Genomic DNA, 13,075 nt, shown 5'->3' on the forward strand with positions numbered 1-13,075 from the left:
CAAAAAAGTGCACTTGCCAAACAAGGAGTAAAAAGTATCCTCAAAGTAGTGCGTAAAGAAGTGAAAGGTGTAAAAGCAATGAAGCTAGAGGTATAACAGCCAACAGCATGAATGCCAAAATTCAGCAAAGATAGTTGAGAATGTACAAGAGGCCAGAGTTAAAGGAATGTCAAGATCTTGGACGATTGTAGGGCCGCAGGAGATTACAGGTTGGAGAGGACTGAGGCCAGGAAGGTTTGACCACAAGGATAAGAACTTGAAAATTAAGGCTATTGTTGAACTAAGAATTGAAGTAGCTCAGTGAGCACAGGTGTGAGGGTGAACGGGACAGTATGAGTTAGGATGCATACAGCAAAATTTTGAATAAGTTCAAATCTATGGATGTTCAAAGAGGAGATCTATTAATGCAAACTTGAACTCTCATCCCACAAGATTATTAAAGGGAAGGGCATCATTCTGCCATAACACATAGACTTATTGTAAATCAGCATGTTTGCAGGAGGCTCCAAAATTATTCTAAATTTTGTCTCGGTTGGCCACTTATAGTAACTTATTCCATCAAATTATTATCAGTCATTTTTCTCAGATGAAAGCAGTGAAGTTAGCAGTTTGTTGATTTCTTTAAATTACTAGTGTGACGAGATTTCCACAACAGTTGCAGATTTTGCATGAAAATAGATCAACTTTAAATATGTATTTACAAATGCATGTCTATACAGAATTTTAAATAATTTGGCCTTTGGAGAATTTAAGATTGCTTTCATTAATATGGCTGTTAAAAACTAATAAGACTTGACAACCCAGTAAGCTCTGTAAGGATAATTGCACACCATTCCCCATAATTACATCTCCTCATTAGTTCAACAGTATGTCTTTTTTCTTATTCAGCATTTATGTTCAGTTAGCTTCCAAAGCCATTCTATTACTGCAACATTAAAAATGTTCACTTTTTTGCAGCTGTTGGTGTGTCAACTTCAAAGGAAAATACTGTAACTTTAGTTTTGAAGCATACAGAACATGGAGTTTATTTTAGTTATGGCTTTTAGATTTGACAAAATTTATGATGAGAGCTCTTCCATTTCCATTCTTGTTCTCCTTGCCAATCTCATCAATTTGCCTTTTTCCACATTATTGATATCTACTTGTCTGTTCAATTAGTTTCCATGAAGCTAACAGCTTGGTATCACCAGAATCCTAGACACCTTCTTTATCGTCTTCACTTCAAAATAATTTCTGCATATTGTCAAGATTAACAATATCCCATTATTTGTTGATTTCAATTTTCACATAGATCCAGTCTCACACACAAGAATCTTTGCTTTGACGAATTCAGACAATTTTTTAAAACATTTCACAAACTACTTCTTCCTTAATTCAGAGACTCCCAATTTTGTGGTTTGGCCTTTTATGTGGCATTGCGTCAAAGACTTTGTCAAAACCTAAATTTTATAAAATTATTGGAAATGCATAATATATCCATCAGCATAATAAAGAGAAATGGCTCAATCAAGTTAGTTAAACATGATTTGCCCTTTATCCATCTGTGGAGGCTGTCTCAAATTAATCAATTAATTCATTAAGTAAGAGATAGTAGGAACTGCAGATGCTGGAGAATCCGAGACAACAAGGTGCAGGGCTGGATGAACAGAGCAGGCCAAGCAGCATCATAGGAGCAGACTTCATTTCATCATAATGACTTAATTTTATCCTAGATCATTGTTTCTAAAGGCCCACTGCTGAAGTTAAACTAAATCGCTTGTAATTTAAAATCCAAAGAATTGCAGATGCTGGAAATCCAGAAACAGAAACAGAAGTTGCATCTATGGAGAGAAAGCAGAGCTACTGTTTTGAGTCCAGTGACCCTTCTTCAGAATTGATTGTAGCTAGGAAAAGGTTGGTATATATGTTAAAGAAGTGTGTGGGGAGGGGAAGGAGTAAACAATAGGTGGAGATAGAGCCCATACAGAAGGAAAAACAGTTAGGCAGACAAAGGAAAGGGTAGAAGTTGGCAGGGGACAATGAATAGCTGCTAATGGGAACCATTAGTAGCTAACAATAGGTTGTTTGTGGTAGCAGCTTATGTGATGACAAGGCCTTGTGTGTGGGGGTTGAGAGAAGGACATTGGAGAAGATGCTCAGGCCCTAAGATTATTTAACTCAATATTGCGTCCTGAAGGCCGCAGGGCTCCTAAGAGGAAAATGAGGTGCTGTTCTTCCAGCTTGTGCTAAGCTTTATTGGAGATTGCAGCAAGCCTGAGACAGAGAAATTGGTCAGGGAAGACAGTGGTATGTTGAAAAGGCAAGCAATTGGAAGCTCAGGGTCATTTTTGCAGACAACATTCTGCAAAGCGCTCGCCCAGTCTGCACTTTGTCTCCCCAACATAGAGGAGATCACTCTCGGATATGACATGCCCAGTATTACCACCAGCCGACATCGTAACAGCAGGGGAGTTTGGAACATGCTTTTTATGCTGCTGCAAGGGAAAATTGCAGTAATCAGCTGCAGTGCCTGCCTTTCTTAAAGCCTTGCTTTTATGAAAAATGAACAGGAGACAAGAGTTTCAGCAAGACTACCAAACTCCAGCAGCTGCCGCAAGGCCTCCAGGGGGAAAAGCAGCAGGACAAGATCCACTAGGGAGGCACAGAGGAATGGTGAGATCCAGGTTTGTAGGCTTCACTGCAATTATCTGCAAATTTTGGAATGGTAGTGAAGCAGAAGATTAAGGATGTCTCCATCTGTCATCTCAGATCTATTTTAGCTGCTGGTTGAGGACTTGCGCTTATAAGGACTGGATGGCAATCCCATCCTAATGGCTGCCAAAGGAAAAGCTATCTTTAATTTTTACATTAGTGGCTGTGTAAGGGACCAAGTGCCAATCCGCCACTCATCAGTGTATCCTGGATGTTACTGATACATTTTCACCAGAATTCACCTCTTCATCACCTTGAATCTTGTTGATGAAAATCAAGCAGCCTAGGGTGTGATGATTTTCAATTATTTCTGGCTTATCTCTGGGGCAGAGTGCGAGCGATTGTACCCACATGGCTTAGAGAATTCCCTACCACAGGATTCCATTTCCTGAATGCTCACCAGCTGGCGACCATTAATGACATGTTTTGGAGGTCTGCATGATGCCTTCCAGAGCACTCACAGCTGCCCTGCTTCTTTCCAAAGTCCTTGGCCCATTCAGGATGGCTGCTGAGAAATCAGGGAAACTCCCTTCAAACCTGGATCATGATACGTGTAGAAAATGCACGGATGGATACAGATCTAAGATACAAACCTGTTCACCATTCCACAAGGGACATAATGGAACAAACCATAGCCTCCCTGAAGAAGAGATTTCGATGCCCAGAACACTCCTTCAGAACTTTGCAATACAGCCCAGACAGCGTGACCTATGTCACTGTGGTATCCCCTTCACAATTTTAACCAGTAAGTGGGGCAAGTCCTGTGTGAAGCCAAAATGAGTGAGAGCAATCCTCTGAGAATGAAGATGAAGCTAAGGATCAGGTGATTAACCAGGATGACCATCCACAAAAGGACAATAGAGCAATGTTTCTGAGAGACTAAGAGGCCAGAAGTGACCCCTGTTGTCACAAACAAAAACAGAAATTGCTGGAAAAGCTAAGCAGGTCTGGAAAGAAATCAGTTAATGTTTCGGGTTCAGTGACCCGTCCTCAGAACTGATGGCAGCTTGGAAAATGTTGGTTTTTGTGCAGAGGATAGCGTCAGGGGAGGGTGTTTTTATTGTGGTTGGGAATTTATATCAACAGGCAGAACGGGCATGGGTGACCACCAGGCAGAGTAAAGGAAGACACATAGTGCAGGAGTCCCATATGGCCAATGCCCTTTCTAACAGATATTCCAATTTGGATACTATTGGGAGAGATGACAGTGCAGGGGAAAACAATGGGAGTTAACTTCATGGCCTGCTGCCCAAGAAGGGAAGGAAGGAGGAAGGCAGGGCTGTAATGGTAGGAAATTCAATTGTAAGGGGAACAGACAGGTATTATTGTTGCTGCAAAAGAGATTCCACAATGGCATGTTGCCTCCTGGTAGCAGTGTAGAGATGTCACTGAACAGCTGCAGAAAGAACATCAGAAGAGAGATGGGAAACAGACAGAGATCGTGGTACATATTGATACCAACAACACACATAGAAAAAGGAGTGAGATCTTGCAGGTAGAATTTAGGCAGCTAGGAAGTAGATTAAAGAACAGGACCCAAAAGGTAGCATGTGCTGTTAAGTAAAGAATTAGGAGGATAGTTCAGATAAATGCATGGCTGGAGAGATGGTGCAGGAGGGAGGGCCATTGGGACTTTTTTTTTAGCGACACTAGAACCTGGATGGGTTGTACCTGAACCAGAGTGAGACCAGCATCCTTGCAGGGAGGTTTGCTGGTGTTGTTAGGGAGGGTTTTGCCTAACTTGATACAGAGGTGGCATCCAGAGAGAAAATTCAGCGGGGACAATGAACAGCCAAAATCAGAAGAGGCAGCAAGGGAGTCAAGAAGGTGTAGAAATTATAAGCCGCTTAAAGCACAAGGGAGTTTTGGAACGTTAGATAGTATTTGTTTTAATGCAAGGAGTCTGACAAACCTGGCAGATAGGTAGGGTACAAATTATAACATGGGGGAATGATGTCATCATTATCACTGAGACATGGTTGAGAGAGGGGTGGAATTAGCAGCTCATTTTCCCAGGATACACAGTCATTAGGTAACTCTAGGAAAGAGATAAACGAGGAGGGGGAGTGTCATAATATTGATCAGAGAATTGATTACAGCAGTAAGAAGAAGGGATGACATCCTCAAATATGGGTAAAGCTTAAAACACAAAAAGGAGCAATTACATTGCTTGGGAGTGTGCTATAGGCCCCTAATAGTCCAAGAGAAATAGATGAGTAGATATATAGGCAGAATTCAGAGAACTGTAAAAGTAATAGGGCAGTGATAGGAAGGGATCTCAACTTCACCAATATTAATTGGAGTAGTCATAATGTGAAAGGTTAAGAGGGAACAGAATTCTTAAAATGCATCTATGGAGCTTTTTAACCCAGCATGTAGAAAGCCCTAGAAGAGAGGTGGTGGTTCTGAACTTAATTTTAGTTAATGAAGCCAGGCACATAGTTAAAGTATCAGTGGGGGAATATTTTGCAGACAACGATCATAACTCCATCAGACTTAAGATTGTGATAGATAAGGGCAACAATGGGCCTGAAGTCAAAGTTCTAAACTAGGGAAAGGCCAATTTTAATATGATTTGGCCAGAGCAGTCTGGGAGCCAGAACTTTTGGGTAAATTTGTGTCAGAGCAGCGAAACATATTCAAGAAGGAAATATTAGACTATACATGGTTGATGTCTCCTCCCTACATCAAATACATCCTGGATATAACTTGTTATCTGATTAACTATCAGGGAATATTGTTTCAGGACTTCTGTTGTCTTGCATTGTAGCTCTGAATCTCACAAGCCCTGTTGTTTCTCATTTCCTAGTTCTGTGGCTATTTGTTTAATGTTAGAGGTACATTGGCTAACATTCTTGCTTATCGCTTCTATGTCCAAACGATTTATCGTCACTGTCTTGGTCTCATGTACAGTTGCTGTGTCAGTCAAGACATCATATTTATATATTCTACCTCAACCCCCTTTCAGGTGCACGCTCACCATTTGGAGGTTTGCATGCAGCCTTGAAACTCATGAGAACATCCTGTAGTAGTATTATACAGGAAGAATTCAAAAGCAAAGGCTTCATCCGATGGGAAACATTCGTGTAGAGGACCTGTTGGATGATCGATATACTCGTCACCCAACTTCATTAGCTGAGTACATGAGGGTTCTGGAATTGGTTGTGAGGGTGAGGTAGTTCAGGTTGCTCAGATATTGGGATCATGATTTCTTCTATCAATATCACAGGAGGCATAGGAGAGGTCCTCAGTTTAGATTGTGTTGGGACTTACGTGCACCTATGCAGCATTGTATAGACACTTCAGAGAGACCTCTCAGTTTCCAAAACCATTCCACCATGTCAGGCGATGGTCTATATCCTTCCACAAATCATGAACTAATTTCATTTGCTCCATGTGATATCAAGAAATGGCTAAAGGCACAGGATATTGAAAAAAAAACGACCTTAACAACATTGCAGCAACAGTGCTGAAGACTTGCATTCAAGCTATGCCCCTAGTCAATGGGAATTGGGGGAAATGCTCAATTGGTTAGTTGTACCTAGCACCAAAGGGAAATGATTGTGGTTATTGGGGGTCAATCATCTCAGCTCCAGAACATATTTATAAGAATTCCTGAGGGTAGTGTCCAGCCCAGTTATTTTCAGTTGCTTCACTTACCCTCCATCATGAAGGCAAAAGTGAGAATGTTCACTGATGATTGCATAATGTTCAGCACCATTCACAACTCTTCAGTTATTGAAGCAGTACTTATTTGCAGCAAGACCTGAACAACAGCCAGGCTTGGGCTCATAAATGGTAAGTAACATTCACACCATGCAGGTGCCATGCAATGACCATCTCCAATAAGAGACAATCTAACTATTACCTCTTGATATTCAAAAGAACTACACTTGCTGTATTTCCCACTGTCAACCTCTTGGGGATTACCATTAATCAGAAACTAAACTGGACCAGCCATATAAATGCTATGGCTTTAAGAGCAAGTCAGAAGCTAGGAATTCTGTGGTGAATAACTTGTCTCCCATTTCTTCACTAACTGTCCAACATCTATGAGCCACAAATCAGGAGTGTGATGAAAATGTCCAATTGCCTGAATGGGTGCAACTGAAGGCAACATTCAAGATGTTTAACAGCATCCAGAACAAAAAATCCTGCTTGAATGACGCCCCGTCCTCCACCTTCGATATTCACTCCTGTACCATGATTGCAGCAGTGTGTGCCATTTATGAGATGCACTGCAGTAATTCACCAATGCTTCTTCAACAGCATCTTTCAAAACCATAGCCTCTACCACCTAGAAGAAGAAGGGAACACCACCATTTACAAATTCCCCTCCAAGCCGCACACCATCCTGATTTGGAAATTTTCACCTTTTCCATTCCTTCACTGACACTCAGCTCAAATCCTGGAATTCCCTTTATAACAGAACTGTGGGTGTCCCTACACCCAAGGACTGCAGTGGTTCAAGAAAATAGTTCCTCACTACTTTGTCCAGGCCAGCAAGGGATGGACAAAAATTCTGGCCCAGTCAGCAGTCACCACTTCCCATGAACAGTAAAACGAAGATTAATAACTGATTTAACAGAAACCAATTTAAGACTTAACTGCAGACCACCAGTTACAGATCAGCTGCTTCCCTTGTGCTGACAGAATTTTGCAATTTCTGTAAATGATTTGGATGAAGGGACCAAATTGTGCTGATGACACAAAGATAGATAAGAAAGTAAATTGTGGAGAGAAAAAGGAGGATATGAAGGGAAGTAGAGTTATTGTAGAGTGGGCAAAGATCTGGTAAGTGTTGGAATTAATTCAGAAAAGCTTTATTATACCAGTACCTGGAATGCGTTTCCTAATGATGGAAGGTTGGATGGGTTAGGCTTGTATCCTCTGAAGCTTAGAAGAGTAAGAAGTGATTGGCTGAAACATGTAAGGTCCTGAGGGATCTTGACTGTATGGATGTGGAAATAACATTTCCTCTTATGGGCAAATCTAGAGTTAGAGGTCACTGTTTTTAAAAAAGGGGTCCTCCATTTAAGACGAATAAGAAATTTCTCATTTAGAAGGTCTTGGAACTCTTCCTAAACAACATTGGAAGCAGAGTCTTTGAAGATTTTTAAGACCGAGGTGGACAGATTGTAGGTATGGAGGGGGTGAAAGACAATCAGGTGTAGGCAGATAGGCAGAAATGTGGAGTAATCAGATTAGCCATCATTTTATTGAATTGAGAATCAGGCTTCACAGGCCAAATGGCCTACACTTCCTTCTCATCTTCATGTATACGCTTATTTTGTGAGGAGTTAACTAAAATATTTCTCAACGCTTCATATCATGTACTAATAATGTGAAAATGTCATTAAATTGCAATTCATCAGGGATTTTTGAAGATTATGAATCGAATAGGAACATGCGCTTCGAAGTTAATTTTAAGTTGATGAATATTCTGAAGAAACAGCCACATTGTGTGCCTTAATGACTGAGCAGAAGTAAAAGTGACACTTGAGTTACTTTCACCTTCATTAGTCTAGTTTAGCAAATCACCTGTTTGCTTCTTTAGTTAATCAACTGATTATCGTGGTCCTGGTTTACTTGATGGGGGTTGAGTCTATGAATAACAATTCTGCAAGGTTTCCACAAGAGTGTTGATGGAGAAGCCCATAAATGTTAAGAAGTTCTGCCACAATATGAATAATTCAATTCTGCCATCATTTTCTGGGACCTTTGCGGTGCAAAACAAATTAAGTAGCGCACAACTCAATTAAATTCTAAGCTTACTATGTGCATTCTTATTCATCACTGTATTTGTAGCACTCCGCTCCATCAAGCACCACAAATGTTATCACCTGATACCCTAAACAAAAATATCTAAACAAATTGGAGTTCATTGTGTTCAGTCACTTCAATCTCAGAATTTTTCTTTGTCTTTTGCAGGTTTTTTCTCACCCTGGAAGAGTTCAAAACAAGTAAGTGTTGCCTATGGTTTCAGCATCAGTACTGTTGCAACTTTGAACTCAGCCAAGCTTTTATGTTGGAATAAAACAGCTTGGCTAGAAATATTGCTGTGGTTAATGGATAAACAATTGTATCTTGCTAGAAAAGTGATTAAGATAAAATTTTGTCCCTAAACTGGCTGTACCTAGCAGTTTGATATTATGAAAACACAATAATAAGAAATAACAGTGAAATACCCTTTTGCATACAAGCTTTTCTTGTGACAATTTAGGTTACATGAGGTCGTGCAAGATAATCTCAGAGTACAACCGGACCTTGATCAGATGGGGCAAAGGGCCGAGGAGTGACAGATAGAGTTTAATTTAGATAAATATGAGGTGTTGCATTATGGAAAGGCAAATCAGGGCAGGACTTATACACTTAATGGCCAGGTCCTCGGAGTGTTGCCAAACAAAGAGACCTTTAGGTACAGATTCATGGTTCCTTGAAAGTGGAGTGGCAGTAGGTAGAATAGTGAAGAAGGCATTTGATACGCTTGCCTTTATTGGCCAATGCATTGAGTATAGGAATTGGGAGGTCGTGTTGCAGCTGTACAAGACACCGCTTCGGCCACTTGTGGAATACTGCATTAAATTCTGGTCTCCCTGCTATAGGAAAGATGTTCTGAAACTTGAAAACATATACAAAAGACTTACAAGGATGTTGCCGGGTTTGGAGGATTTGAGCCAAATGGAGGGCCTAATAGGCTGGGGCAATTTTCCCTGGGCCGTTGGAGGCTGAGGGGTGACCTCATAGAGGTTTATAAAATCATCAGGGATAAGAATAGGGTGAGTAGCCAAGTCTTTGCCCCTGGTAGGAGAGTCCAAAACTATAGGGCATAGGTTTAAGGTGAGAGAGGATAGATTTAAAAGGGACCTCGGGCAACTTTTTAATGCAGAGGATGGTCGGTGTCTGGAATAGCTGCCAGAAGAGGTGGTGGAGTCCAGTACAATTACAACATTTAAAAGGCATCTGGATGGGTGCATGAATAGGAAGTGTTTAGAGGGATATGGGCCAAATGCTGGAAAATGGGACTAGATTAATTTAGGACAGGTGGCCGGCATGGACTAGTTGGACCGAAGGGTCTGTTTCCATGCTATACAGCTCTATGACTCTAATATATTCTATGGTCCCTGCTGATGTCACCCTGAAATGAGCCTATAAAGCATTACACCAGTAACAATATTTCTATTAGTTTTAAAATAGTTATGGAAAAGGACAGGTCTGTTCCACAAGTTAAATTTCTAAACTGGGGTAGGCCAATTTTGATGGTATTAGACAGGAACTTTCAAAGGTTGATTGGAGGAAGCTGTTCGCCATTTAAGGGACTTCTGGCAAGTGGGAGACTTTCAAAGCGAGCTAACAAGAGTTCAGGGCCAGCATGTTCCTGTTAGTGTGAAAGGCAAGGCTGGCAGGAGTAGGAAACACTGAATCACTAGAGATATTGAGGCTCTAGTCAAGAAAAAGAAGGAAGCATATATCAGGTATAGGCAGATGGGCTCAAGTGAATCCCTTGAGGCATATAGGGGATGTAGGAGTACACTTAAGAGGGAAATCAGGAGAGCAAAAAGGGGACATGAGATATTTTTGGCAGATAGCATAAAGGAGAATCCAGAGAGATTCTACAAGTATATTGCAGGCAAGAGAGTAACAAGGGAGAGAATAGGGCCTCTTAAAGATCAACAAGGTCTTCTATGTGTGGAACCACGGGTAATGGGTGAGATCCTAAATGAATATTAATCATACGTATTTACCGTGGAGAGACATCGAAGATAGCGAACTTGGGAAAGTAAATAGTGATGTCTTGAAAGAATCCACAATGCAGAACTTAGAAACATAAAGGTAGATAAATCCCCAGGACCTGATCAAGGATATTGTGGGAGGCTAGGGAGGAAATTGCGCGGCTCCTAGCAGAGATATTTGTGTCATTGACAGCCACGGGTGAGGTGCCGGAAGACTGGAGATTTCTTAATAATGGCATTATGTTAGTCAATGCTGCAAGTGAGCCTAACATTAGTAGTAGGTAAGTTGTTGGAAGGGATTCTGAGAGACAGGATCTACATGCATTTGGAAAGGCAAGGACTGATTTGGGATTGTCAGTATGGCTTTGTGGGAAATTGTGTCTCTCAAATTTGAAGAGGTGACCAAGATGTTAGATGAGGGCAGAGTGGTAGACATTGTCTGAATGGATTTTAGCAAGGTCTTTAAAAAGGTACCACATGGTAGACTGGTTAGTAAGGTTAGATCACATGGGAACTGGAAACAGCTAGCCAACTGGATATGAAAATTGGCTTGATGGTAGGAGATAGAGGGTAGTGATAGAGGGTTTTTTTTTCAGACTAGAGGCCTGTGACCAGCAGTGTGCCACAGGATCGGTGCTGTGACCACCTTTGTTCATCATTTATATAAACAATTTGTTTGAGAATATACGAGGCATGGTTAGTAAGTTTGCTGATGACATCAAAATTGGTAGTGTGGTGGACAGTGAAGAAATATTACCCACGAGTACAATGGGATCTTGATCAACTGGGCCATGGAATGGCAGATGGAGTTTAATTTGGTGAAATGCAGGGTGTTGCATTTTGGTAAGACAAACCATGGCAGGACTTACACAGTTAATGGAAGATCCCTGGGGAGCATTGTCAAACAGAGACCTTGGGGACCAGGTTACATAGTTTCTTGAAAGTGGTGTCACAGGTAGATAGGTTGGTGAAGAAGGCGTTTGGCATGTTCGCCTTCATCGGTCAGAGCATTGAGTACAGGAGTTGGAATGACATGTTTCAGCAATACAACACGTTGGTAAAGTTAGTTTTGGAGTACTGTGTACAATTCTGGTCGCCCTGCTATAGGAAAGATGTTATTAAATTGGAAAAGATGCACATAAGGTTTACAAGGATATTACTGAGACTGGAAGGTTTGAGTTATAAGGAGAGGTTAGATAGGCTGGGATTTTCTTCCCTGGAGTGTAGGAGGTTGAGGGTGATCTTACAGAAGTTTACAAAATCACGAGGGGCATAGATCAGGTGAATAACCAAGGTCTATTCCAAGGCAAGGGAAGCCCAAACCTAGAGGATATAGTTTCAAGGTGAGAGGGAAAAGATTTAAAAGGGACCTGAGATGTAACTTTTTCGCACAGAGGGTGATGCAGATATGAAACAAGCCACCAGAGGAAGTGATAGATGCAAGTACGATTACAATATTTAAAAGTCATTTGGACAGGTACATGGATGGGAAAGGTTTAGAGGGATATGGACCAAATGCAGGCAAATGGGACTGTTTCAGTTTAGGAAGTTTTGTCAGCATGGATAAGTTGGGTTGGATGGCCTGTTTCTATGCTGTATGACTCTTTGACATATGAGAATGACAGGCAATGACTGCCCTCTCGATTCTCGAAAGCAAAATACTGCTGATGCAGAGAATCTGAAATAAAGCAGAAAATACTCGGCAAACCAGGCAGCGTCTGTGAAGAAAGGCACAAAGTTAACATTTCATATTAATGACTTTTCATCAAAACTGGTAAAAGCTAGAGATATAATAAGGTTTAAGCAAGTACTGAGGAAAAGAGCAAAAGAGAAGAAAGACAAAAAGGGAAGCCTGATGGGGTGAAAGGCAAAGTGAGCAAATGATGAACGTGATGATGGTTAAAACAAAAGCAGCTGGAAATGGGACAAGTAAATCAACCAAAAAAGGGTCTGTTGCAGAAATTCACCAACAAATAATGAAAGTTCAAGCACATATGTGCGCAGTGAAATCCTGAAGTCGAGTAACATACCTACGTGGAAAGTAGTCGAGTATACAAAGATTAATGTCACACCACTCCCAAACTATTCTTCTAATAGCTAAAAAAAGCTACTGAAGCAAGAAATAGCTATAGGTGTGAGTGACAAAATCAAGGTGAAATGGCAGAAAGGTAAATTTCAATTTGACAAACTGCCGAACCTTTGCCAGAGCTTTGGAAAGCCAGTCACGATACAAACTCCAATGCTGTCCACAAGAATCAGCTCAAGCAGCAAACTGGAACCTGTGAGGTACAGTCATCACCTCAATCAAGTGGAAGTGAATGATATGCAATCACAAGAAAGAAGTAGATTCCTGGAAGCTAGAGCTGTCAAGGGCTATAGGAAGAGAGCTGGTGTGAATTGAGGTAGAGAATCACTCATGATCATGCTGAATGGTGGAATGGGGTCAGTGGGCCAACTGACCTATTCCTGTCTTCTGTTTCTAAGGCTGTTGTCTGGTAAGCACAGAACACCTAATTATATCAACAATCAGAAGAATGCTTCCAATTGTTTCAGAGATAGCAGGAACTGCAGATGCTGGAGAATCTGAGATAACAAGGTGTAGAGCTGGATGAACACAGCAGGCCAAGCAGTATCAGAGGAGCAGGAAGGCT

At 41.1% G+C, this 13,075-nt stretch overlaps 2 protein-coding genes across 15 annotated transcripts in view; one reads left to right on the forward strand and one right to left on the reverse strand.

Annotated features, from left to right (window-relative positions):
* LOC109913613 (guanine nucleotide-binding protein G(i) subunit alpha-1) overlaps positions 1-13,075 on the reverse strand; it is a 1,176,207-nt gene that overhangs the window by 783,102 nt on the left and 380,030 nt on the right. The window lies entirely within an intron of this gene.
* The window catches only part of magi2a (membrane associated guanylate kinase, WW and PDZ domain containing 2a), a 569,288-nt gene that overhangs the window by 476,734 nt on the left and 79,479 nt on the right, over positions 1-13,075 (forward strand). For all 14 annotated transcript variants that reach the window (XM_048610359.1, XM_048610360.1, XM_048610361.1 and 11 more), the window contains one exon: positions 8,623-8,654. In XM_048610359.1, coding sequence (XP_048466316.1) covers positions 8,623-8,654 — 32 coding nt within the window. The remainder of the gene's footprint in view (positions 1-8,622; positions 8,655-13,075) is intronic.

This window comes from Rhincodon typus, chromosome 22, assembly GCF_021869965.1.
Source record: "Rhincodon typus isolate 14 chromosome 22, sRhiTyp1.1, whole genome shotgun sequence".
In the NCBI taxonomy this organism is placed as follows: domain Eukaryota; kingdom Metazoa; phylum Chordata; class Chondrichthyes; order Orectolobiformes; family Rhincodontidae; genus Rhincodon; species Rhincodon typus.